The following is a 27,324-nucleotide window of genomic DNA, read 5'->3' on the forward strand; positions in this document are numbered from 1 at the left end:
GGAGACTTGTGTCCTTATTTGCTGTAACCACGTGCTTAAAATGATTAACTCTGCACACAAACTCTCTCTCTCTCTCTCTCTCTCACACACACACACACACACACACACACACACAGGACTCAGATGTCTAAACCCTTTCCTCTTGGTGCACTCTTTTCACTGAATGTCAAAACCCATGAAGGAGGATCCATGAAACACCCACATATCTTATTATTAATAAAGTGATTTTGCCCATGGCCAGGGGCTAATTAGTTCCACATAAACATACAATCACAGAGCAACAAAGGACGTTGACATCTTGTCTTGTCTACTGACACTTCTCTGGAATTTTTAGAAGCAGCATGTTTCAAACTCGTCCTCCATCTCAGAAGAGATGCTACAGCTTTATCTCAAATCGGATTATTCCACAGGTCTTCCCAATGACTTCTGGAATCAGACAGATGTGAGTTTGAATTCAGCCTACCTTCTAGCTTGAGAACTTTGGAAGAGTTTCCTAACCTTTGCCAACTCTCTTTCCTCATCTAAAATACTAGGACCATCTAACTGTCATGGTTTGTGTGAGGACCACACAAGCTCATGCTTTTAATGCTCCCAACACGTCACCGGGCATATATTAATGGTACGTGGTGAATGTCCTTCTCTCCCTGCCCCAGCCAGCGTTCTGGTTGAATCGTGACTGGCTTTTTCTTTCTCTTCCATCTATCCCCAACATGGTTTAAACGCCTCTGTCCTGACCCTCTGCATTTGATCCTGGGGACAGTCCCTGAGCATGGCTGGCAAGACGCAACACAGTCTTACTCCAAACCCCCATCTCACCCTCCACCAGGCACCACGCACGATTCAGCATTCTTGAGACACCAGCATGCTTACCCTTACACACCCCTTTCACTCTTTACGCTCAGAATGGCTTCTCCCAACTACAACTCCTATCCTGTGAAGGCCCACCTCAGATGCATCTGCAACAGCGTGTTTATTTACCCACTCTCATCCCGCATGAGAACTAGTTGTTCCTCAGACCTTGCACTCAAAACCCATTGCACATATCTTTTATCATTCCACTTACAAAGTGATATAATTCTTCATGGACTTGGTATCCTCAATACAGCATCAGCCCATGGGCAGAGACAGTCTTATTAGTAGACTTTTTTTTTTTGATCACAATAGACAACTTAGATATTAAACATTATGGAGACACAGTCAATGTTTGTGAGACAAATGAGGAGGTACAGGAGTGGTTAGGAAGTCCAGCTCCACCATCAGCCTTCCTGAGTTTCTGCCCCTTGCTGGATGAGTGACTTTGGGTGAGTTACTTAACCATTCTAAAGCTCAACTGCCTCATTACAAAATGAGGATATTAATTGGACTTTCCCCGTGGGTTGTTGTGAAGGTTGTAATATTGAATTCTTTACATGCAGCATCTCACACTGACTAGCATGCTATAATTAACACACACCTGCTGTCACACTGTAACGAAAATTGGAACCCCTCATTTCAAGCCATCTCATACTCTGTTGAAAAATGGGCTAATCTTCTTTGCTGAGTGTTCCTTGTCAGTGCTCAGAGGTTTAAGCCTTAGAAACAAACAACTTAATAAGAGAGAAGAGGATGAGAGAAAAGACAAACAGAAACTGTACACACACAGCTCTCCTATTCTACTATTGGAGCTGGTCAGAAACACAGTAAAGGTGATACATGGCGTTTATATCCAAGTTCTAAGACAGGCTCAGTGTCCTACTGTGAATCATCTTTAGAAGACGTACATGTGGCCCTTCTCTTAATTTCCTCATCCATGAAACCCAGAGTTGTCATATTTCCCCTAACCATGGTGATACATGCTTTCATTAGCTGCCTGCCTTGAGGTTAAACTAAGCAGGGTACATCAATGATTTTTGTTTCTAATCAAAGTCATAAAGTCAAGTGGTTCCAACTAGCCCTCTCCTATATATATATAGGAGAAAAGCAGGCCTAAAATTGCAGCTTGGTTACCCATAACTTGGTAACCAAGTTATAGTTACCGTAACTAATACCAGTGATAAATCTCCAAGCCAAGGCTAAACCATTTATAAGATTTAGTAACAGCTCAAAGTCTCTAACACTATATCACTAGGTTCCTTATTTAATCAAATTATTTTGAAATGTATATTTGCAATGATGAGTGATTAGAAGGTTCCTCTTATAAAGGATCATTCCAGTGTCCCATTGGCACATAATTTGAAGACAAATAATTTCCCCTTATTAGGCAGAAATCATGATTAGACTCACCTCTGATAGCTAGTTCTTGAGATCACAGGATGAAAATAACCACAAATGAATGATCAAACACTAAGGCCTTCCAGGTAGACCGTCTCAGGTTACCTCCGAAGGTTAACTCATGTAAGGGGGATGCTGGCATTCCAACCCTAAACCAACAAGCAATGGGCTGTTTTGCTGTCTCCCTCTTTCCAACAGGTACTAGATTCTAGAAGGGATTATCCGGCCGCCCAAAGAAAGGGTGACTAGAGGGTAACCAGCTCTCAGGCATGTTCTCTCACTGATTTAATGTGGTTTGGAAGCAATTTCTAGAGTTACAGAAAGTTAATCAAGATACTCATTATTTTATCCTACCGTGAAATAACAGGCCCGAGCAGCCAACTCCAGGAACGTCCCCGGAGACTGTGTTTGCACACGTCAGGAAACAAAGGAGGGTGTTCAAAACACCTGCTGTTACAGCATTTGTGTCCCTTCAGAGAATCTGAATAACACTTAGAAAATGGCTTCACAGAAAAATGGTCTCCCCAGAGATCGAAAATTCTGCAGGAATCCCACAACGGGGACTGTCCTACATGCTCTCACAAAAATCCTCCCTATCACCCAGGGGCTATGACTTGGTCTATCTCAGGGCTTCTCAAACTTTCCATTCATACGCAGCACCTTTCCTAATTTTAAGCCATATTTAAAGGTAAGTTTCTGAAGGCCCAGGACAGCATTCCTTCCACACCTGGTCACCTTCCTTCACTCTCATGGAACTGAATGATTTATAATGTATAAAAAGCCAGTGGGGTTCTGGTGGAGAGACACAGTGAGAAGAATACATTACTTGGAGCTGGGCAGACGTGAGCCAAACACAGAAATACAAACCTTGGCTCAGTGACTTCAGCTCTGTGAGGTGAAATAAGGATACCACGCCCACCTCGCTGGATGATTGTAAGGACTAAATGAGCTAATATAATAACCTGCAAAAGGTTGCCAGGGTGCCTGGTGCCCCGCTGAGGGTCAGTAATCATGAATTCGTTTGCATGGCCTTTTAAAAGGGGGACTTTGAATCTTCTAGATTCTCTTCCATATCACCCATTACTCCTTACTGCTGAATGGACCACCTGGAGGACGTGTGTGGATAGACAACGTCTGTAAGAGGGGACACGAGCACAGCTGCCCTAAGTACGCAGAGCCTGCATCTTACACACTCACGTGACAGGCCAGCAGGAGAAAGGGACCCACAGGCCAGCAGAAATGACCAAGAATGATGAACGTCTGGGCTCTCCCTTTACCTACCAGGAAATAAGGAACTTTGGTTTGCTAATTCCCCATGATGAGGCTAATTCATGACCCCTGGCTTAACTAGTCAGAGAAAATGGACATGGGAGAAAGAATTTGTTAGAAATTAAATAAACAGAACACAGTGAAAATAACACCACCAAATCAGTTCTGTCTCAGAGGGTTTCACATGCCCAACAGCAGGAATCGTCCAAATAGATACATTTTCCTAAAGGCAACTGCTTACTCATCATTAAGTTTGGCAAAGTCATGGATATCTATTTATAATATCATAAGAAAAAGAGAGCATAACACAGGCTTTTCAAAGTTTGGCCAGCGGGAATAGTCTCATAAAGACTCTACCCTAGATTTATTAAAAATAAATACAATAATTAAAGCCTAGAAAAGTAGAAAGCTAAAAATATTTCCTCAAACATGAAACAAACTATCCTCATGTCAATATTCAAATCCAGTGAGATTTGAATGTATTTCTGCTTTGAGAGTAAAAGAAACACTGATTTTTCTCTTCAATGAAAGGAATTATGGATATCAAAAAATAGTATTTTGATTTATATGAACGCTTCAAGTATCCAATTTAAACATTAAATGTGTATTGGATAAGTAAAGCATGCATAGCACTAAACTACATGTTGTAAATAATTCAAAGAACTTTACACAGTATTCAGGAGCTTAAAACCAAATCTGGGGAGAATCAACCCATACATAAGTTGATTACTAAGAATTGATAAAAATACCAAGTGGAAATGCGTAAGATAGCTATAGCCTTAACATTTAAACTGGAAATGTTTGTATCTAGAGAACAGACAGAGAAGATATAAAAAGAAATTAGTCCAAAGCAAGAAGGTTTCTTGTGCTACACAGATTTCAAAGAGGCCTTTAAGTAAAGATTAGATGTTCACTGTCATGAAATTTGGAAAATGGAAGAGATTCTAGAATGAGAAACATGTATTCTATCAAATTTCTCATAGAATAAACACTACATACCAGAGTTTCTTAATCGCAGCATTACTGGCACTTGGATGGGATCATTCCTTGCTGGGGCAGGGATGGCGCTGGGGGGAGCTGTCTGAGCACTGAAGGCCGGTTAGCAGTATCGCTCGCCTCTACCTAGGAGATGCCAGTAGCTCAAGGCAATAGTCTTGACAATCAAAATGTCTCTAGACATTGACAAATATCCCTGGTTTGGGTGGGGGGGGTGGGGCCTGGCATCGCCCTCCCTCCCACTGAGAATCACTGCTACATACAAAGTTAGTATCTCAAAGAAGTTTCTGAGTTGTGACATAACAGAAGGACTACACGTAAAAAGGGAGCATTCCAATCTTTTCTTCGTACTTCCATTTTCTTGTCTATTTACTGTGCCAATATGATCCTGTAAACAGAATGTGCTGCACATATTAATCCAAACCGTACCCTAATCTCTACAACACACAATTTCGCCACAATGAACGGTGGGTTTCACAAAACAGTTATATAACGGAAACCAGATAAATGTGCTTGTTACCACAGTAACAAAGACAGCACAGTTTGGTAAATGAAATGAACACTGTCAAAATTTGTAAGCAAAGCCTTCACCTAATCCATTTCAAAAACCTGAACAGGAACACTGAATGTCCTGAGGAAGCGTCCTTTGATCTCTCAGCTACCTGGCTGCTTTTGTCTCGCTTTGCAGATGGGTAACGGAATTAGAAGCCAAGTACGCACCTGCGGAAGAGGCCATATGACCTTCACAGGGGTCAGCCATGAAGTATAAAAAGAAAGAAAGCTAACTGCCTATCCCCACCTCTCTTCTCCCCTTGCAGCTAAGGGCTTTCTGCCTTCAGTCCCAAGAGTCAACTGAGCCTTTTCTTATCAGTTGGCCTGGAAGCTCTGGGTGGGGACAGCACAATAGTTACTTAAGATAAAGAGGAGAGTCTCCTGTCCTGTCCAGTACCATCACCACCACCTCACCATCATCACCACCATTTCCACCATCATCACCACCACCATCACGATCACCACCACCACCATTTCCATCATCAGTACCACCACCATCACGATCATCACCACCATCATTTCCACCATCAATACCACCAACATCATCACCACCACCATCACGATCACCACCACCACCATTTCCACCATCAGTACCACCACCATCATCACCACCACCATCACGATCACCACCACCACCACTGCCACCATCAGTACCACCACCATCATCACTACCACCATCACGATCACCACTACCATTAGCTGGAAGGTACAATTCCTATAGCAAGGAATCCTGCAACCCTGCATTGTGCTCCAGCACAAGCTAAGCCCTTCTTGGACATAAGCCCACTAAACTTTCCCAGCACACACTTCTTACCCACACTACACTTTTCCACTTCTAGAACGTCTACATTTCCAAAACTTGCCCAAGTTGTTCTCTTGGCCTGCAACTTCTGCTCTACACAAATGCTTAATCTACCACTTTATGAAGCCAAGGTGCAAACACATTGGACACGCAGAAAATACTGAAACTGTTCACAAATTGCAGAAATTCTCTCCATGTTACAAAACAAGTTTTCCAGTGGATGAGCATTCATTTATTTAACTCTTACACAGCGCTTCTCGGTGCCAAGTGCCGTTCTTAATATTTTACAGCTATTAATCATCTTGCCCCATAACAACCCAATGAAACAATTTCTATCATTATTATCCTCTTTTTAAACTAATAGACTTTATATTAATTTTACATATATAAATTATGGATAATTAATACATTAATTTATATTTTTAAAGCTGCTTTCATTTCGTCGTAAAATTGAGGGAAAGGTAGAGATTTCCCACGTGCCCCTTGACCTCACACATGCAGAGCCTCCCCGCAATCAACATCCTCCCCCAGAGTGAACCTACACTGACAAACCGTTACCGCCAGAAGCTACGGTCCTCTTTTCACAGATGAGGAAACTGAGGCATGGAGACATTAAGAACCTTGCCTATGGTCATAGTAAACGGCAGAGCTGAGATTCGAACCCAGGAAGCAGTCTCTCCAGGGTCTCTAAACCACTCCACTCTGCAGCCACTCTAAACTGAAAACAGTTCCAAAGCTAATTTTGTGTTATACCTTTTGTAATATGTAATATTTTTTGTAAATTTGTAAGTTACACTTTTTAAATAAATGTCACAGATTCATACCGAGCTCCAGGAACCTTCGGTCTGCTGATTTGCAGCCTTTTTTCCTAACAACATAATCCTATGTTCAAAAGCCTTGACCCCTCTGCCCAGAGCACTTTGGGGAAAATCTGGGGCCATTTTAAACACAGTTTAGAAACCACCGATTTTACTTTGACCTTTTCTTTTCGCAGACATGGACACTGAGGCCCCAAGAGGGAAAGTCATTTGCCAGAGAACCACTGAGCTAGCTGATAACAGAGCTGAAACAAGAACACAGGAGTTCTGGTACCAACCAGCCACTCTTCGATTATTCCTTGGCACCCTGGCTAATCGACAAAAACATAAAAGCGCAGTTTATTATCTGAAAGTCTAGAGACGTGGCTAAAGACACACGAAAACAATTCCACAGGAAAGCCAAAAGATAACCACTCACTCAAACATACCTCTCTCTCTAAACCTTCAGGGTCAAATATCCTAGTGTGAAATCTGGGATCCGGGGCCGTATGTCTCAGCTACGGGGTCCAAAGCCTTTTCCAGGCAAATCTGGGCAACCAAGTCACCAGCACAGTTGGCCAGGGAGAAACTAGAACAAACACTTTGGGGATCTGAGTTGATGGCTGAGCAAGAACTAAAAGTCGGGTCCTCTGTCCTTCTGTCCATCGGTGTCCAGTGCGCTCGCAGCCCCAGGCTCTCCTTCCCAGCCCACACCTGGGAAGGGTCATTTACCTGCGTGTGGAGGAGACACAGCGGCTCCTAGGTGGCTGCTCTGTAATTAATTTACGAGTTGACCTTGAGACCTTCGCATCTTAAACCTTTCCATGACTAAGTTCCTCCCTGCGGATAAGTATTCCTCCCTCCCTGAGGAGTTGTTGAGAAATGATTGAACACACCTGGCCGCGGAGTGAAAGTGCCTCAGACAGAGGCACGAGATGGGGCGTCTGTGCTGTTACCAGGATGGTTCCCGTCCCTCATTCATGCAGCTGCTCAAACCAAAGTCTCCAGGCAGAGAAAAAGACTCCTGGAAAAATTGTGGTTTTAACAAATGAGTAAGACCCCCTACTGCTCTGTGGTCTCATGCTGAGATTAAGTGTGATCCTATATCCTTTGCTTAGGGTTTTTTCCCCTATATCCAGGCATGATGCAAGCTTAATAAAAAATGTTATGTATCTTCCTGTAACAATAATAATTCGATAGGAAAAAACTCTTCTAGCTTTTATTTTATCATGAGAATTTTTCTTTCCTAGAAACTGTTAATTAAAAGTTAGTGCTAGAGGGCTTCCCTGGTGGCGCAGTGGTTGGGAGTCCACCTGCCAATGCAGGGGACACGGGTTCGAGCCCTGGTCCGGGAAGATCCCACATGCCACGGAGCAACTAAGCCTGTGCGCCACAACTACTGAGCCTGCATTCTAGAGCCCGTGAGCCACAACTACTGAAGCCCGCGTGCCTAGAGCCCGTGCTCCGCAACAAGAGAAGCCACCGCCATGAGAAGCCCGCGCACCACAACAAAGAGTAGCCCCCGCTCCCTGCAACTAGAGAAAGCACACGCGCAGCAATGAAGACCCAACGCAGCCAAAAATAAACAATGAATAAATAAATTTATATATAAAAAAAAAAGTTAGTGCTATAGGTTTTATTTTCTGGCATCTTTCATTTGTTCTTATTAAATAAATGAAAGTGTATAAATAAGAGATAAGCATGTACCTACACCTATAATAGGACAAAAGAAATCGTATGGTTGTGTCAGTCTATTTATTAGCAAGTAAAAAATGATAACCATAATAATAAAGAACTCCAGTGAGAGCCTAAGATCTTATTAAAAATATCCTATGTGTAACTAATAAATTTTCTCTGACATTACATGGGCTCCAAAAGGTAGGACCTTTCTTTATTCACCTTTTCAAAGCATTTTGTTCCATTTTCCTGGGGCTGTTTTAATGTTTGGTTTCCCTGGACAGTCAGCTGTCAATCTCCCCAGGATTGGGATTTCCATTTCATTGGTCTTTAATCTTACAAAGCATCCAGGCTATTCTTTTCACAGATTATAAATAAGTAAATAAAACAATCTGCAAGTAAGGAAAAAAAGGCATACAAGCTGCTTACATTTCCACAACAAAGCATTCTGTACCTACTCCCTTTATTTATTCTTGAGTTACAGCAAATGACAATTTCCATCTGGTCATTCTTTTCATAAAAGGCATTTCGCATCTCATCCTGTGATAATTTGAAAAACTGTGTACACTGTGTAACCGTAAATAAAATAGCTTACAGCACCACTCCAAAAATTATTCTCCAACTGCATGCATACTAAAGCTAGCTGTTCCAGCCCAGCCAAAAGAAACAGCGTCAGATGATTGCACGATGGATGGGAAGAAATAAAATGGCATGTCTCTGGCATGTTCTCTGCTATGCTGCTGATTATCTTGTGGGGCTCCAGACTTTAATAAATCTTCTTAATTGGACACTTAGCTAGGCCACTGGGTTAAAGCAGTCAAGTAAGAGAAGACTCTTTTTCATCCATTTGTACTCTGTGCCTTGCCTATACCACAGGTATCCTCTGAATTCAGCCACTTCAGGGGCCATACATCTCCAGCCCATATCCAAGCAACATGAAGTGAAAGCAAGTGTGACCCTAGCTGCAGCCTGATAAAAGCCACCTGTCTCACGTATACTATCCTCAACTACAATAAGCTGGGCAATTCTCTTAAGTCACCCATAGACTGATAGTCAAGTCACATCATTACCATGTTTCACCCACTGCCAGAAGGATGGCTCATCTCCAACTCAAAGAATTAAACTGTGCTGTGAACTACCCACAAGGAAGGGATGGAAGAAGAAAGAAAGAAAGTTAAACTTGTGCCCACCCAATAGAAAGACTTACATTAAATATACAATTACGATTAGAAAATACCACAAATTATAACTTACAGGAGGATAAACTGAGGCTAAGTAAGGTCAAATGATATTGTGACTGCCAGTACTAGAGCTGTATTTAGAATGAGACACAGGGTCTTAGCTAAATCCATCCCTGGAATTAATAGACAGTCTCCTTTAAGAAGGCTGTGTCCTGTCCTTGTAAATGATGGGTGGAAATTCAATCTTGTCATGGATTCCTTGACCCTTCTCTTCTTCTGCTGCTTGTTCCAATTAAGCTAGAGAATTCTTCCTATGAAAACAAAATGTAGTCAACCACTTCCCAGATTATCCTATATGTAAATGACTTATCTTCGGAATGGCTATCCTGATTGACTAAGAATAATCTTTAGACATTCATATTAAGAGCATCATATAAAGCAAGGAACTATGAACCACTTTTACTGTGATTCCTCTACCACTTTACTATTGTTTTCAACACTGAACAGTCCCCATTGCTAATATTTTCCTGTATAAAGAGACTTCATTACCAAAACACAGAGTTCATCCATCCATCCATCCATCCATCAGCAATCTCTGGTGTTTCATCCACAGTGTTTACCATTCCATATAACCCACCATGTGAAATGTATGTGGACTTATTGCTAGTAGGTGGTAAAACAAAATCTGCATTCCCAGCTAGGGGCCATGAGGTCAGGCGGTCAGGTGTTGGGCTCCTTGGGGTCAGAGTGAAGAAAACTTTGGGAATGACAGGCACGTCCCCAGGAGAATGGGATATAAAATTACCCAATGACAGGACAGTGGGCAAAAATCTTTCCCTAAATCATTATTAGAGTACTCCAGGGAAGGAGAAAGGGCATGACTTAAACATATACCACCTACGATAGCAAATGTAAAAGTATATACTTGCTAGAGATGGGACTAATTGGAAATAAGGGAGTTGGGCTGAGAAGAGTGAGAAGGAATTCAACCGGCTTCTGCAGACTTAGATGAGATTTAGAAAGTTTAGGCGAAGAGTATGTAAGGCTTACATGGCATGCCCGTGCTATCGGGGAGGGTGGAGCTAGGACTTACATCAATGGGCGGGTGTACATTGCTATGTTGGGGTACCTTCTGGTACATTCAGTCCGACCTCCTAAAGGAAGAAGCGTAAGACTTACAATAGTATGAATTGGGAAGAATGAAAAGGTGAGCTGATTCCGGAAGTTGCTTTTTGAGGTAGTGTGCGGGATAGCGTGGTCTTTGTGAGCTTCCACCATGGCGTACCGGGGCCAGGGCCAGAAGGTGCAGAAGGTGATGGTACAGCCAATCAATCTCATCTTCAGATACTTGCAAAATAGATCTCGGATTCAGGTGTGGCTTTATGAGCAAGTGAATATGCGGATAGAGGGCTGTATCATTGGTTTTGATGAGTATATGAACCTCGTATTAGATGATGCAGAAGAGATTCATTCTAAAACAAAGTCAAGAAAACAACTGGGTCGGATCATGCTAAAAGGAGATAACATTACTCTGCTCCAAAGTGTCTCCAACTAGAAATGATCAATGAAGTGAGAAATTGTTGAGAAGGCAATACAGTTTTTTTAGGTGTGCTTTGTTAGAAGTGTAGTTCTAAAGCATTTATTCATATTGTTTTGCTCACCTTTATGTTATTACCAGATGACAATAAATGCTGTGGGATTGTTTTTATTAAAAAAAAAAAAAAAAAAAAAAAAAAAAGGTGAGCTGGAGTGTGTGACAGAAGGTGGGTAAAAGAGGGAAGGTTAGAAGAGAGAGTAAGAATGAATGCTTGAAATCGCTGCATAAACTGGAGAAATTAAGTCATGATGTATTTCCACCCTGTTGCATATACTTAGTTACAGGAACGGAAAGACAAATGACAGCAGATATTATTTCACAATGTTTTGTTATACATGGACAACAAAAGCTCTATCTGCTTAATAAAAATCAAATTACATAGCATTAATAATTTATTTGTTTCTGAAACATTTCTGTACTCTGCCTTTCCCCAACAGTCTAGCATTTACAAAGCCTATTACTTCCCCTTTAAATGAATTTCACTGAATGCAAGCAAGGTGTGTCCCAATATAGGTATGTAAAATCTCTATAAAGTAAAACTCATCTGAAGAAATTAGGAGACAACATCTCTAACTTTTTTTTTCTATCTAGTAGAATCTGATTCAAAATTATCATCTACTGTATTTCCTGTTTATCTAAAAGGATACCCAACTCTTTTGTCACTGTGAAATGAAAATTGATTATGTTATTATTTTAGGAAAACACATATTACATGCATAAATAGACAGTATAATCATCATATTTCATTGCAATAGTATCTGAGACTTTAAAGAATACCATCTAACAAAATTAATTTCATTTACAATAAATGAAGCATAAGATATGGAAAACCTTACTCAGTTATGTTCAAGATCTAGCAATTCACTATGAGTGAGAAAAAATTACTTTCATCTGAGATGAGGGTTTTTCTCCAGCTCTTTCTGCTGATGCCTAGACAGTATATTGTCTCCAAATGAGCATAAAATAAAAAAGTCCCTCTGATTAGATTTTATAACATAAATTTACATTCAGTGCTCTAAGTATCATGAATTCTGCATAAATATTAAGATGGAAATATGTCCATTTTCAAATGTTTATAAGGCATTTGCTTGAATGATGCTTTTATTGTCTACTAATCATAATATGAAAACATTGGCCACATTCTTTACTAGAAACCTTCACACAATGATACAAGAAAGTCATCCAAAAACCTTAGCAAAACCTACCAGATCTACTGATGAGAAGAAAATATCAACCGCAGGTATCATTCACAACTAACAGAAGAATATTTCCCAAAATCAGAACAAGGGTTTTTAAGTTAGACGATCCTGGAATGAATCTACCTTCACGATTCTATGCTGGGAAAGTTAAAAATGTCTGTGTCTCAGCTTTATCTATTAAATGGGAATAAAATCCTTTACTTTGCAGGGTTTTCATCATGACTGACATAACCCTCAAAAAACTCCTAGAACCATGCCTGACACATAGCAGGTCTGCTGTAAATATTACACCATTTCATAGATGGCTATTCAATAAATGTTACAGCATTTCATACATATGTCTCAATTTTGTGTGATTCATTGCCACCCAAAGCTTAGTGCACTCGATGCTGAGTTGGAGAAGATCTGGTCCCCATGGGTGATGATGGATCTGTAAGCAGATGGGCATTTGACCCAAATAAAACAGAGCCTTGTATTTTTCAAATGTTAAATCAACCACTTCTTGACTTATCCAGTAAGTGCTTCCAATCAGTAGTTACTTTTAAGATGCAGCTTTCAGAAAACTGTTTTCTTAAAGCAAAATTTCATCAAAGAATGAAAAAAAGATTCTCTGGCCAGTATACAAGAAGCTGTACCAACCAGAGGACCTTGACTGCTCACTGTCTAGGGTTCATCGGTTGTGAGATGGAGCTCTCCTACCTGATACAGTAAAGATGATCACTGAACACAGACACATGTAAGAAGTATTGGGCCTCGGAGTTGTTAAAGGACAGCAAGAGGAAGGGCGGGAATCTAAACACTCTGTTACACATACCAGAGGACAAACACTTACCAAAGAAAACTTAAAGGATCTTAATTTAACTTAGTTCATGTGTTAGAAGATGAAAAATTAGCATTGCTTTTCACATTCCTTTAAAATCAGTATTTTTATAATTTTTTCATCCTCTATCTTTTTTCCTTTCAGTTGGCAAGGTGTCAAAAGGCAATAGAGAAAATACTTCCAGACGGTGGGTCTAAGCAAATTGGGTGGAATTTTCCTTTAAATAAAATGGAAAATGTATGGAATAGAGGACGTGCTGAACGCCTATCAAATCAAAATGACTACTGCCTGCATTGTTATAATTCACTCACTGCTTTACGGCCTCACTCTATTTCAAAGAATTTCCCAAATTCACATCATGTTCTGCAGTTCCAGAGTTCGCATCAGGTCTCTGATTTAGCGCAAAGATACAGACTGTGTAATCTTCCGTTGCTAGAAAACATTCTTCTTGGGAACACAGTTGAGAAAGCTGAGCAACAACAAAATAATAATAATTTTTAAAAAAATTTGTGTCCTTTCAAAGGCAGCTTTAACCTGCGCTCACTCAGCACAATAAAATCCATGGGTCTCAGGGGTAACGTCAAAAAAACTCACTTTGACATTCCAAGTATACATTTTACTCTAATCATTGTGTTGTTTTGGAGGGTTGTCAGTTAAAATAAGGGAGGCAAATGAAATGATGGTAGAGGGTCATCAGATCATAGATTAACTCTCCAAGCTCTTAGAAAAACTTACTCTTAATTTCTTCAACCTTCAGTTGGGGGTTGAATTTTATTTGTTCCACCCTTTCCACTCTAAAATCCATAAATGAGGGAGAAAAGCGTTGAGATTTGGAGATGTGGGAAGTCAGGGAAGGTAGGGGTTAACCAGTGGCAGTGTTGGTCGACTCTAACCCATTTCTGATCACTGGTAACTACGGGGTGAGCCCCCAAGTCATGATTCATCAAAGGCAGGCCCCACACTACCCAGCAACTAGATCCAGGCGAGTTTCCCAGGGCCCCGAGGCGGGGGAGAGCAGACACTGTTAGCTGCGGGTCTTGCCCGCCTCCTTCCCCAGGCAGGGCTGTCTCACCCATGTACTGGCTAGAAGCTGTTGGCCCAAGGTCGGGAATACTGTCAAAGGCAACAGGAAAATTGCAGTGTATCGAGTCCAAGCCCTGGCCTTCACAGACGTATGGCTACACGAATACACACAACGTTTTCAAGACTTAGATTTGTCCTCCTTTTAATTCAGTAGAGTGCGTTCACATCAATAGCTCAAAACCAAGGGCAACTTTAGTCCCTCCACCTGGGAACATCTGGGAATGTCTGGAGACAATTTGGGCTGTCACAACCAGGGGATGTTACTGGCATCTAGTGAGTACAAGTTGGGGATGCTGATAAATTTCCTATAGCACACAGGAAAGCCCCCCATAAGAAGAAACTATCCTACCCAAAGTAGTGCCAAGGTTGAGAAACTGCTCCAGCCTAAAAAAAAAAAAGAAACCCTGCAATTTAGGGAGCACTGTGCCCTGTGAGGAGAGGAGGACTTGGTACGACCAATTACCCGTCGCAATGATCAGACCCCCTCCATGAGTGCAATGAAAGCCTTGTCATTTGCTCACAATTCCTGTCCCACCAGGAAAGCTCCTTATCCCCTGCCTGTGACACGTATTCTCCATAGCTCACAAGCTGTAAGCTATGGAAAAGTATAAGCTCCTTACCACTGAAACTTTTCTCAGCTGCTAAAATCGGAAGCCTGCTACAGTCATTGGACAACTTCCTAATTATCTTTTATATCCTATACAGATTCTCTTTTTATTCTACCATGTAAAAAATAAGAGAGGCAATTTATAGCAAGCATTTCAACTCTCTGCTATATTATTTCAAGACGCTGCTGCTTTTACATTTTACCCCAAAGAAGTCCCACTAGAATATAAAAACCAGTTGGACACAATTCATGAACAATTGTTTTTCAAAGAATATTTTTTTCAACGTCATAAGCTGCAACTTCTAATTAAATATTTGTTTCCACTGGATTGTACACGCAGAATGTATTTATTGTTTCTACTTAATGCACATCATCTGCTTTGTTAAAACATTTTTTTTAATTTCTCACGTAAATCTACATTTATTTAAGCCCTGAATGGGATCTCAGTTTGTGCATTTTTCCTCTCAACTACCCATACCCATCTGACCCCAGTTATTCCTTGGCACTGCCTATAACCTGCAAAGTAGGAACCGACTATTACTTCTTACAGTTTTCAAAGTTAAGAGGAATAAGAATGATCCTGAAGGTTCAATCCACCTGATTCCATAACTGCATTCCTGTCTCTGGAGACATTTTTCCCTCACTTCTGTGCTGTATCTTTATCGCCACAGATACTCAGATCCACACGACCCTTGCCTATCAGTCATTCTGTTTGATAACTTCATTTTAGCATTTATTAAATCCCTCCTGCCTTAGTCAGCTCAGGCTGCTATAACACATTACCAGAGACTGGGTGGCTTTTTTTTTTTTTTTTTTTAGACTAGGTGGCTTTAAGAGCTAATATTTATTTTCACAGCTTTGGAGGCTAGGAAGTCCAAGACCAAGATGTTAGCAGATTTGGTGTCTGGTAAGAACCCTCTTCCTGGTTCACAAAGGCTGTTTTCCTGCAGTGCCCTCACACTGCACAGAAAGAGAGGCAGGTGGGGGAAAGAAAGGGGGGAGGGGGAAGCAGTCTCATGCCTCTTCTATAAGGGCACTAATCCCATTCATGAGGGCTCCACCCTCAGGATCGAATCACCTCCCAAATGCCCCACTCCTGACATCATCACATTGGGATTAGAAATTTAACATGAACTTCAGAAGGACACTACCATTCAGTCCATAGCACCGTTTATATGAAAGATGGAGCAAAATTAGGGCACACGCTCCATTTTCCAAGTTCTTTTCCGCAGTAGGAGCAGCACTGGACTTCAGTCCACAATGATCAGACGCCCTCCCATGATTCCAATCAAAGCCTTGCCATTTGCTCGAAATCCCTGCCACCCAACAGGAGTGTTCTTTATCCTCTGCATGTGGCAACTGCCCTCCCTAGATGACAAATACTGAGGGCATGCTAAGTGGCAAGATCCTTAAGATCAGGAACTCTGATATCTGTCTTTATACACAGAGAGCAATAAACTTGTCCTAAATACGCTCCTGATGTTAATGAGGACGAGTAATGGGGTTTACTCTACTTGACACCCCCTGGTGCTCAGAGGGGCTCAGGTGGCCAACAAGCATCTTAACCATTTAGAACAAAGTAAAGGACAAATAGAACATGTCTTGGCCAGACTGTGTGCCTCACTTAGGAAGTAAAGGCAGAGGCAGAGGAAGAGTGGTGCAAAATCATGCTCACAGTCATGCTCAGTGAGGGAAACCTGCACCTCTGAGCTGAGCATCAAAGGGGACAAGGTGATGACAGCTACCTAGTCATGACAGGTAGCTACCTTGTCTCCTGGGTACAGCTGGGCAACCTTTGTGATGCTGTGGGTGCCCGAGAAGTCGTAGCCCATGGACGGACCCGATAGTGTCTTGACAGTGGGGATAACACTCGAGGCCTCGGGACATCCCTGGGGGTCCAGTGGTTAGGACTCTGTGCTTCCACTGCAGGGGGGGGGGGGGCCACGGGTTCGATCCCTGGTTGGGGAACTAGGAACCCACATGCCACGTGGCGTGGCCAAAATAACAAAAACAAACAAACAAAAAACAGGAGGCCTCAGCTTTCCTGGGGTCTGCATCCACGCACAAGTGCACGGCAGGTTTAAATATTTATAAATGACACCCACATGACTTCTGTTTATTAATCTGGGGAGCGTTTCACTTTCTTCAAGAACCCGTGTATGTCAAGATACAGCAAAGCCCAACTAAATGAACATATAACCGGTAAAAATAAATCAAGTTTTCAGAAAGGCAAATTAAGAACAACTTTTGTTTGTCTGTGGTGTCACATAGAGAAAAGTTACAACTAAGCAGACACTCTTTGATGTGCATCCTCAAAGCCCTACTAGTACATCTGCAGCCAAACCCCTGGCTTCAGGACGTGCTCTGCTGGGCCCCTGGCTACCATATTGGTTCCAGATGGAGTTCAAACACTGGAAGGGCATTTGCTCAAGGGCAGCACCACTGCATTTCTCCTTCGTGTCATTTGCTGGTACATGTGCTCACATGGCACTGGAGTGAACCATCATGAACCAAGCACGGTGCACTGGACATTTTCCAAAAGTGGACCAGAGAGTCTACTGAAACTCATGGGGACGCCCACGTTTGTCACTGGCTCACATGTATGTCACCATGCATCTTTCTCTCCTCCACCCCCTTGCCAGTTTCCCTTCTTTTAAGTAATAACAGCAGCATTCATGCACAAAGCAGTGCAGGAGGCTATATGAGGTTCAACCTTTCTGTTTATGCAGCACCTCTTGATAAAAAGTTACACCATTATAATTTACCTGAATTATAATATTTGTCACTACCCATAATACCCAAGAAAATTATGGTATTTGAACACACAGAAAGGGAAAAGGAGACCCAGGAAGCATTTTTGACTTGACCAGGTTACTCATGTGCTGGAGAGAAGGGGAAATATTAAATATCTGACATCAAATACCTAAGGGCAGACAGGATTTCTAATGTGCTGCTGGTGAATGTTTGCCTTCTATGAAGGGAACTTTCAAAGGAGAATGAATGCTATGAAAAGACAGTGAGAAAGGATTCCTGACATAAGGAAGCAATGGCTGGGGGATGAAGAAGAGCTTACACCCTTTGTAGGAATTATTTTAAGCACCTTAAAGAAATGCAAAGACTCTCTGATGATCTTACCTATATCCAGACCTCATCTACATCCAGAGCAACAGGATTAGTGTTCATGACCCCAGATTCCCCAGTCTTCATACTTCTGCAAGCTTAATGCCTACTGTAGGGCCATTTCTCAGAAGCTGCTTCTCCCCCTACCCACAGAGCCATCCTTAGCAGTCTGGTGGATACCCATCTAGATCTTTCCCCATGTTCACGTATCACACACAAACATGGTACACAGACTTGGGGGATGACGGTCTTTCTGCTTTATAACATGAGATCTACTTTTCTTGCTGATTAGGAAAATCTCTCCATGTTAACCAGGAGTGATTTAAATTAGTCTTTAAATTAGGCTGCATCATATCATAGGCATTCTTATAATCTAATTGATATATAATCTATAATCAATTGATACATACTCAATATTTGGGGTAGTTTTTACAGATTTTTGGGGGCAAAGGAGAGCACTGAAAACAAAGGTACCATAGACACCAAATGTACATACCCTTATACATGTACGCTGGTGTTTTCATTTTTATACTGTATATTCCCAGAAGTGGTAGTGCTGCCTCAAAGAATGTGTACATTTTAAATAAGAATTGCCAGACTGCTTTCCCCAAAATATAAACAATTCACACTTCCATCAGGAATGGGTGAGAGTCCTCTTTTACTAGCATCCTTACTACCAGCAGCAAGTGTTTTCTTTCCTTTTTCTTTTCTTTTTTTTTTTTTTGATAGTTGGAAGTGGATGGAACATTATTTCACCTACTTACTGAACATCAGAATTTACTCATATGTGAATTGCCTATTCATATCTCTGCCCATTTGCTTGTGGGCTGTTTGAATTTTTCTTATCAATTTACATAGCTTTTTGTATATTAGAGATATTAACCTTAAGGCCATCATATGCATTACAAATATTGTCTGTATGTGATACTCAACTTGTTAGATTGTTTACATTATCTCGTAGCATAGATAATTTTTTTAAATGGCAACCAGATTACATTCTAGTCCTTCAGTTGCCAAAAAAACAAGAGGAAATCAGCAGAAAATTCCCAGTCCGCAACTGCTAAAATTAAGACTCAAAAACCCATTGAAACATAAACTTGGAAAGGATCCAGTATAAATAAAACGACATGTCCAAAAGTGCACTCTTCACCATTGGCACAAACGTCATTTTTCCCCTTCCCTGGCTGAGAAGAATGTGACTACCCACACAGTGAATAGTGTGGCTGGTCCTGCCTGCCCCCTGGGGTGGATGTTACTAAATGTAGCGCTAGTTGTAATTCTTAAATCTGGGCAGATTGTTTGTTTGGGAGTTTTCAGCTACAAATACTACTCTGTGCTGTCCAGAGGATGGACTTTTTTTTTTGACCAGAGCAGATACATGGTATGCTTAGCTCAGAAACTATCTCCAGCATTGGGAGAATCAGGAATCCCAGAAGGAAACCAATGTAGCTGTGTATATGAAATGGGGTGAATTCGCGGGAGAAACTTCTGTCTCTTTAAAAAAGGTATGTGGCATCAGGGTTTTTCTCTACTTGAGAGGTAAAGAAACGAGAAGGCTAGCGTGAGGTACAGTCCTCCAGAGAAACGGTTCCTGACATTTTCATTGAGAGTTTGTTTTCCAGCTCTGTCATCTCCCAGAATCCTGCAAGGAATCAAGTCCCAGGCTTTTTCGTTAGGTGGTAAAGTGGGAGAGAAATATATTTATCATTTTAGCTGATCCTTGCAAGCACCTTTTAGTGTTATTGGGTTGTTTCATCTTGTTGAATTTTTATCGGACTTTCGTTGGTATCAATGTTAAAGATGCTGTATAGTGTTACTAATCCCAAAAATTGTGGAATAAAATTAAATGACACACTGGAAAAAAGTAACTTATTCTTTAGTTCAGAGCGCATCAGTGTTAACAAGTGCTTCATCACTGTGCCTTACAAATTATGGGTGTCCTTTTGACAACGGTCTCTGTGTGGATTCTGGATGCTCAAACCCATTACTTCTCAACATACAGCTCTATATCCTGTCTTACAGCAGAACACATCCGTCTCGGGGAATCTTAATGGCCAGTGCCAAATCTTATTTTCATTAACTAGGAGAAATGAGAGTCCTCAACTTTACATTAATCGGCTCAATGCATTTCTCTTTGACAGAAATCAGAATTCTAAGCCACTGATAAAATTCTGGTGACATCCTAAGATTTGTATCTTTGAGCCTTTTACAAAAGGTGTTAACAATGCAAGCGGGGTTAACTAGAATCCTTGCAGGGAATCAGACACTGAGTGGCTCTCTGGCCTGCATCATTATCCGCTGCATTATTATTAACAGCATGTCATAGAGTCTCTTACCCAGCACATTGCAAATGTTCATAGAGATTCATTTAGTCAACAAATATGCAGACGGCTGCCAGAACTGACGTTCAGAATGTGAAATTCACTGGCAAAAACATTCCCCAGGCCTCCTAAATACTGAACTTTCACTAGCCCAAGGTCCCTGGAAAAAAATATATGATTACAGTAATTAAAAGAGCACACTGAGGGATGAGAGAACAGTAGCACAAAATTTTAATGACAGAAAGTAGCATGTTGTTAATAAAGAAAACTGGGTAGGCAGTTAAAACCCACGTCACACCTTGCCCCATGCCTCCCAAGACTCAACTGGCAAGAGACTGCTTTTGAGAAACGGTGGGAACCGGAACTGCTGATTGGAAGAAAAAAGCAAAATAAAGGTTGAAAAGAAATTACATTACATCACATACAGTTGACCCTCTTATCAGCAATTTCAACCACAGATCAATCTGGGGAAACTGAGGACCAACTGTATTCACTGCACTCCACCATTTAATATAAGGGACTTGAGCATCCTCGGATTTGGGTATCCGGGAGGTCCCAGAACTAATCCCCTGCAGGTACCAAGGGAATACTGTACTTCACTCTAAGGATATGACCTTATTTCCCGTAACCAGAATGGCATTTTAGGTTACAACAGTGAAGAATTGTGCTGCTAACACGTTGAATGAATCCCTCAAGGGGAGAATTACCTCTGGGACTTTTCGTCCCTTTTAAGATCACTTCTGAAGTATCAAAGCACTAGTACGTCAAGCGGAGTATTGTGAAGTGCTCTCCAACGGATACCAGCCCCTGCTCAAAGCCTCCAACACCCACGGTTCTGCCTGAGGTGCCCTTTTACTCTTTACAGTCTCTCCTGGGTGAAAGGCCTGGACTTGAAATACTGTCAAATATGGAGGTGACTCCACAATACTGATCTCTGGTCCCAATCATCCCCAGACGGTCCAGACTCACATATATGACTGCCTATTCTCTCTGACTTTCAACCCCAGATTTCCATGACCCTAGGAGAATCCCTGACTTTCCTTCCAAAATCTACACAAGTCCCCAGAACTTCTGTCTCAGTAAATGGTCCACAATCCAACAACCTACTCAAGCCTAAAGCTTACTGTGGCTCCTAATTTTTCCTCCCCTCTCCCCCAGTGCCCAAGCCGCCAGAGTACCTTTGACCCTGCTTCTAGAAACATGCCACATCCATCCAGTTTCTCCAGCAAAACCCTAGACAGTACCACCATCATGCCTCCCCCGGTCCCCTGTGATGGCCATCTAGCTGGCCGTCCTTCTTCCCCTCTTGCTGCTCTACAATCCATTTTCTCCATGGCGACCACGAAAATTTAAATGACAGTTTAAAAATGCAAACAAATCCTGTCCCACTGCTACTTCGGCAAAGGCTTCCCAATGCCCATAATAAATATCGAGGTGTCCTGTCCTGTCTTACAAAGTCTTACGCGCCCTAACTCTTGCCCACCTCTTGCTCTCAATTCACACCACTCTCCCCTTCCCCACTGCACACAGGTGGTCCAAAGTTGCCCCCTAGTCACTGACTATCACATGACCCTATCTGGAGTCTCCGCATTGTACTTACCACTATATGTTACTTTTTCATTTATTGGGATGTCATTAGCGTTTATAATCTAACTCTCCCCCAAAACATACATTCCATGAGAAGTGGGAGGCTTCATATTTGCCAGTATATCACCAATACCTAAAAGAGTCTCCTACCCTGTGTGTACTCAATAAAGATCTGTTTGGAGAGAGCGGGTGGGTGGACACAGGTTATTTCTCCTTGTCACTTTCCTTGCAATTTTCAAGAAAAGTGGTTAGTGTGTTACAACAATAATAGAAACACAATTTCCAACCCGACATTAATTGGGTGCCCCTGATGACCCCCGTGTACAGGAAGAGATGCTTCAGAAGCACCATGTGTTTATACAGATGTTTTATCCATGACGGATTTTCCTTTAAGATTAACCACCAATCATGTGTTTTCTGCAAGGAAATTACACAGTGAGAGTGGGTTCCAACCCTCAAAATACTTGCTGCCTCAGTGAAATAAAACCAAGATACTATGTGCAGAAACCTATAGCTGCTTTTAAATAACACTTAGGATAGGTGGGTCTATTGCTCTATAATTCTTCTCTGTAATAGTCTGCCATGGGAGCTCCCTTGGTGACCATTATAAAATAAAGGGGGTAAAACACACTCTGGATTCAAAAGTTATATATTATTCACTGGGGTCGGCATCTGAGTAACCTCTAAATTACCTTAGCAAGTTTCTTAACCTCTCCATGCCTTGGTTTACTCATCTCTAAACTGCGGATAATATTAGAACCTGCTGTGTATGGTTGCTGAGAAGATGAAATGATATAAATAAAGTAGTTATACCAGTGCCTGGGATGTAGGGTGCGCTCAAATAACTTGAGCCACTGGTATGAATTATTGCTAAGTTAGTACCAGTGGTTTATAAAATGTTCCATATTATGAAATGCTGGAGAACCTCTATCAAGTTTCTATTATCATTTCCACATTACAAGGGGCTGTTCAATGACCTCCTCTTTTTAACTGGTCCAAGTCCTTCAGACCCAAACATGCAGGTAAGTGGAGGTGACATAGAATATTTACACTCCACCCTTTCTATGCGCGGGGAACTGGCCTGCATTCGGAAAAAGAAGAACCTACTCCAAATCAATAAAGTCTTCACAAACCATGCACCTGTGGTTAGAAATGTTAGCTGTAGGTATCTCTGACCAGTCAGGAGTTGCTTAAGAAAACAAAAATGACCTGTAAATGCTCTTCCATAAAGACAAAACCTGAACCAGAAAATGAAGGTCCAAGTTAGAATATACATGACACTTAACATTATAACCACAGAACAAAGTTAGACCATCATAATTCACTTTTCTTATTATTGCTATTACTATGAGATCCCAGAAGAAACTTCTAAGACCTTGACACCACCCTAATTACAGCTGGATTATGAAATAATCTTAGAAGAGCATAACAGCACATAAAATAGAAAGCTGCAAAAGAAATGTAATCAGCTCCTAGAAATATAGCAGTGGAATGATCAAGTTAGCGTATAACTACATATCAAATAGAGTTAAGAAGGAATTCCAGAAAAAAAAGAGAAAAGTCATAGTTGGGAGAAAAGAACTAGATTTGCCTACTAAAAATATGCTTGCTTCAGTGAAGATATTTCAGAATGAGCATTTGTATGGGAAATGTGGTCATTCAATACTTCACTGATGTTTTTCCTTCTTCTTTGGGTCCTACTGTGTGCCTGGCCTGTGGAAGCTTCCTACCTGCTGGTCACAGCTCAGCTCAGAACATATGTATGTGTTCTGGGACGGGTGATAAAAATGGTGGCCAGCGGTCCACACCATCCAATGAAAAACATTGTGTGTGTATGTGTATGTGCACGTGCTGTAGCACCAAGTCAGTGAAAGATTATTTAAAAGGTGCTGCATAGCTGTGGATCCTTCAGTAGCTATCAATTAATTTATCAGAAACTTATAATTAAGCCACAAAGCTGGGCTTTAGTACACTGTTTTAGACATTTATTTCATTGATTGTATTCCTGCCTTAGTGACCTTCATGAGCTCAAGGCTAGTGCTATCTGTGCCTATATCTACAATCCTATATATCTATCAATATATCTGTATCTATTTATATCTATCTCTCTATCTACCTACTTATCTATCTACAGATATACATATTCAACTGACTCAGAGCTGTACTCCCAGCATAGCAGGGACTCTGTAAAGGCACATCCATGCTGTTGTTTGAACATGCACATCCCTGATAACTGCTTTACAGGAAATACTACTTCAGAGTTCTGAGCCTGGTCAGCCCCATAACCTAAGAGTCATGCTACTCTGTGCTATTTTTACATTTAATAATACGTACTCCTTGAAGACGATACAAATGAAATTCCAGTGCGATACTAAGAGTGCATCTGAACACTCAATTTAAGAAACGTTAAATGCCAGGAAGAAGCAGACATCTGATCCTACTGCGTGGTGGAGGGGGCCATTGGTCTTGGTCTATGTGATACTAGACTACTGTCAACTTCTCTTCCAGTTATCTTCTCGACTCATAGACAACCATCAGGGAGAAACAGACTCCGGAAGGATCGTGCACTCTTTCCTCTCTAAGAAGTACTATGAATGATGTGCACTTACACTAGAAAGCAGCAAAGACTCTGGAAAAACAGTGGAATGAATGGCCTCAGCTGGACAATATGGGGACAGTCCATAATGGCTACCGCATATCTAATTATTTAATTATTGCAAAATCATGAAATAAGCATCTTAAATCAAACATAGCATAATCAGAAGGAGCACATTCTTATCACACTCTTAAGGACCATTAGAGTAAATCATGTTTTACAAAATTTTGGTCGGAATCACTTCACTAAATAACACGTACACATTCAGTGCTTATTGTATGTTAAGTACTGGGAAGATGAACACAATCAAGTCAAGGGTTCCCTGGTCTGAAAAGGAAAGACTGCATGTTTACAAGGAACAGTACAATGAATCCAACTTTAAATTGCCATTGTAGGGGCATGCCCAGGAACGTGGGGACACAAAGGAGGTGCCATGTAATTTATCTAGCCATGGAGAGAGAAGATAAGGGTCTATAGAGGAGGTGACATATGAACTGAGAATGGGTGAACAAGTAAGTACCCACCTGCTGGACAATATGGGGAAAATTATACCAAATACACTAAACTCTGGTTGGGGGGGTAGAGGGTGAATAATCCCATTCCTTCCTCTTGCAGACAATCTCATGTACTTCCAGTTCTGTATCCAAATTAGAAATAGGGTTTTTCTTATCCAGTTTGAAAAATCCCCAAAGATCCATCCATCCATCTACCCAACCAATAAACACTGACAGCTTTTATGTCTCAGGCTGTTCGCTATGCCTGAAGATAGAGCAATGATCAAACTAGGCAAAAATCCCTGCCCTCATGGAGCCTACATTATGCGTAGGGCAGAACTTATACAAATGGTGAGGATGGCGGGGGAAGAGGTGAAGTCAAGGCACTGAACCCTTCGGACTCCAATAGCGAAGGCGGATGAGCAGTTGAGGTGAATGGCCAGAGATGTGGGAGTGACACCAGGGAATGGTGGTGTCCTGAAGCCAGATGGAGCAAGTGCTTCTAGGAGCTGAGAAGGAGGGATTGTACTGTACGAACGCTGCTGACCCTGACTGTCACGTGTGAGGCTGCCTGCACGTCGACCACTGGATATAGCAACGTAGCAGGACTGATGGAAGGACCGTGTGGTCCAAGTGGGTTCAAGAGGAAGTGGACACACAGGAATTGAGGATAATAAATATAAACAAATGCTTTCAAGGAATTTTTCTGTACAGAGAAGAAGAGAATTGGGTCATAACTGGAGGGGAAATTCAAGTCAACACTTCATTTATTTTTAATGGTTTAATGTTTGCATTCCTATTGGAAAGATCCAAACAGAGTGGGGAAAGTAAAAACTGATGACGCAAGAAAGAAAGGGTCTTTGAGTAGAAGAGAAGGAATGGGATTTTGGTGCCCAAGCTGGAGTCTTGGCCTCAAGTAGAACTGTTCAGAGTGGCCACCAGGTGGGATGTGTGATTGGCCAGTTGGGGCAAGAGCCTCACCATCACTGGAGCAAGGAGGTGACTTTCTATGGAAGGAGGAAGAACAGCTCTCAAAGGCTGTGAAGCCGTGAGCAGGGCGGTCACCTCCCCCCATCCCCCCAAAAAATTCTGAGCAATGATAAACAATTTAGATATACCCACCTTATTCCTCAACGCTGGAAATGGAAGATCTGATCACTATTTTTAAACATTGTTATATGAGAATATGGTGGTATTTACTTCCCAGAATCTCCTGACCATCTTTCCAACCTTTGCTTTTTCTGCTTTGGTTTAACCAAGAGTGGTTACTGCCCAAGCTTTACGCAAAAGCAAACGAAACAAAATGACTCTGCGCCCTTTGTGGCCTGGGAGGCTAAAACAGACACAAACACACATGAAAACCGCATGAAAGGCCCCAGTGGATAAAACATGAACTGATTAGGTTTGTAACCCTGCAGCTATAGAAGCCTCTCCAATACTCTGATCTGGAGACCACAAGGCAGGAAAACCTCAAGTCCCATGAAATCCAAAAATCCAAACATGGGGTCATTTTTATGCCCTTTGGAGATTTCTGGCAAAAAAAGATCTTACGCACAGTTTAATCAAGGGGGCAGTATCCTCACACACACACACACACACACACGTAAAGCTTCAAATCCAAGCAATTAACCCCACACACCTCTGCCCCTCAAATCGGTGTCTGAGAATGAACAGTACACATATGCCATTCCCGGCCCGACTTAAACACAAAACGAAGGAAAGAAAATGGATTCTGAACTTCACCACACATCTGTGACTCACAAATATTTATAGTAGTCACAAAGCCGGGACAATAACACACTTGGCAGTTACTCACCTAAACAAGCAATTAAAAAAGGCCAAAATCGCAACAGGGAAGAGAACAGGAGAGAAAGCAAGGTTTCCCCAGCTCCGATGCCTCCTCGCGTAGATAATGGAAGCAGACAATTCTCCTGTCCGTGGACTTGGCTAACGTAGAGTGAGATGCACACGACAAAACAGATCAGATCTGCATGGGGCTTTTCCAGATCGCCTCATGGAGATTTTCCATCCGGCTGACTAGACATGGGACAAGAATAATAAGATGTGGAGACCACAGCTTTAGTATTCCAGACTTTATTGAGAACGACAGGCTAAATCTTGATCCCCAAATACAACCACTCAGTGTGTTTAAGCAAGGGCTGTACCTTGTGTCAATAATATACATAGAAATGCATTGCAAATACCACAGAATAGAATTCCTATCAGCACAGCGGCACCACCTGAAACAATGACAGCAAAACTCAGAATTTTACAGCCAACAAATCTAGAAAACTAAGGAAAGATGGAGACTTGAGTTGGGGTTCAATCTTTCCAGGTTCATGTCCATCTCAGAAAGAGAAATCTAGCTAATTCTCT

The 27,324-nt window shown here is 41.6% G+C and overlaps 2 protein-coding genes across 8 annotated transcripts in view; one reads left to right on the forward strand and one right to left on the reverse strand.

Annotated features, from left to right (window-relative positions):
- SEMA5A (semaphorin 5A) overlaps positions 1 to 27,324 on the reverse strand; it is a 505,234-nt gene that overhangs the window by 349,985 nt on the left and 127,925 nt on the right. Inside the window, exon 3 of one of the 7 annotated variants that reach the window (XM_059916090.1) lies at positions 26,765 to 26,985. The exons of the other annotated variants lie outside the window; for them this stretch is intronic. The gene's annotated coding sequence lies outside the window, so the exon portion shown is untranslated. The remainder of the gene's footprint in view (positions 1 to 26,764; positions 26,986 to 27,324) is intronic. 7 annotated transcript variants of the gene reach the window in all.
- On the forward strand, positions 10,743 to 11,238 carry LOC132363524 (small nuclear ribonucleoprotein E). The gene has a single exon (XM_059919213.1). It carries the CDS (start codon positions 10,801 to 10,803, stop codon positions 11,077 to 11,079), a length of 279 nt encoding a protein of 92 aa, XP_059775196.1. The 5' UTR covers positions 10,743 to 10,800; the 3' UTR covers positions 11,080 to 11,238.

This window comes from Balaenoptera ricei, chromosome 3, assembly GCF_028023285.1.
Source record: "Balaenoptera ricei isolate mBalRic1 chromosome 3, mBalRic1.hap2, whole genome shotgun sequence".
NCBI classification, from domain to species: Eukaryota; Metazoa; Chordata; class Mammalia; order Artiodactyla; family Balaenopteridae; genus Balaenoptera; species Balaenoptera ricei.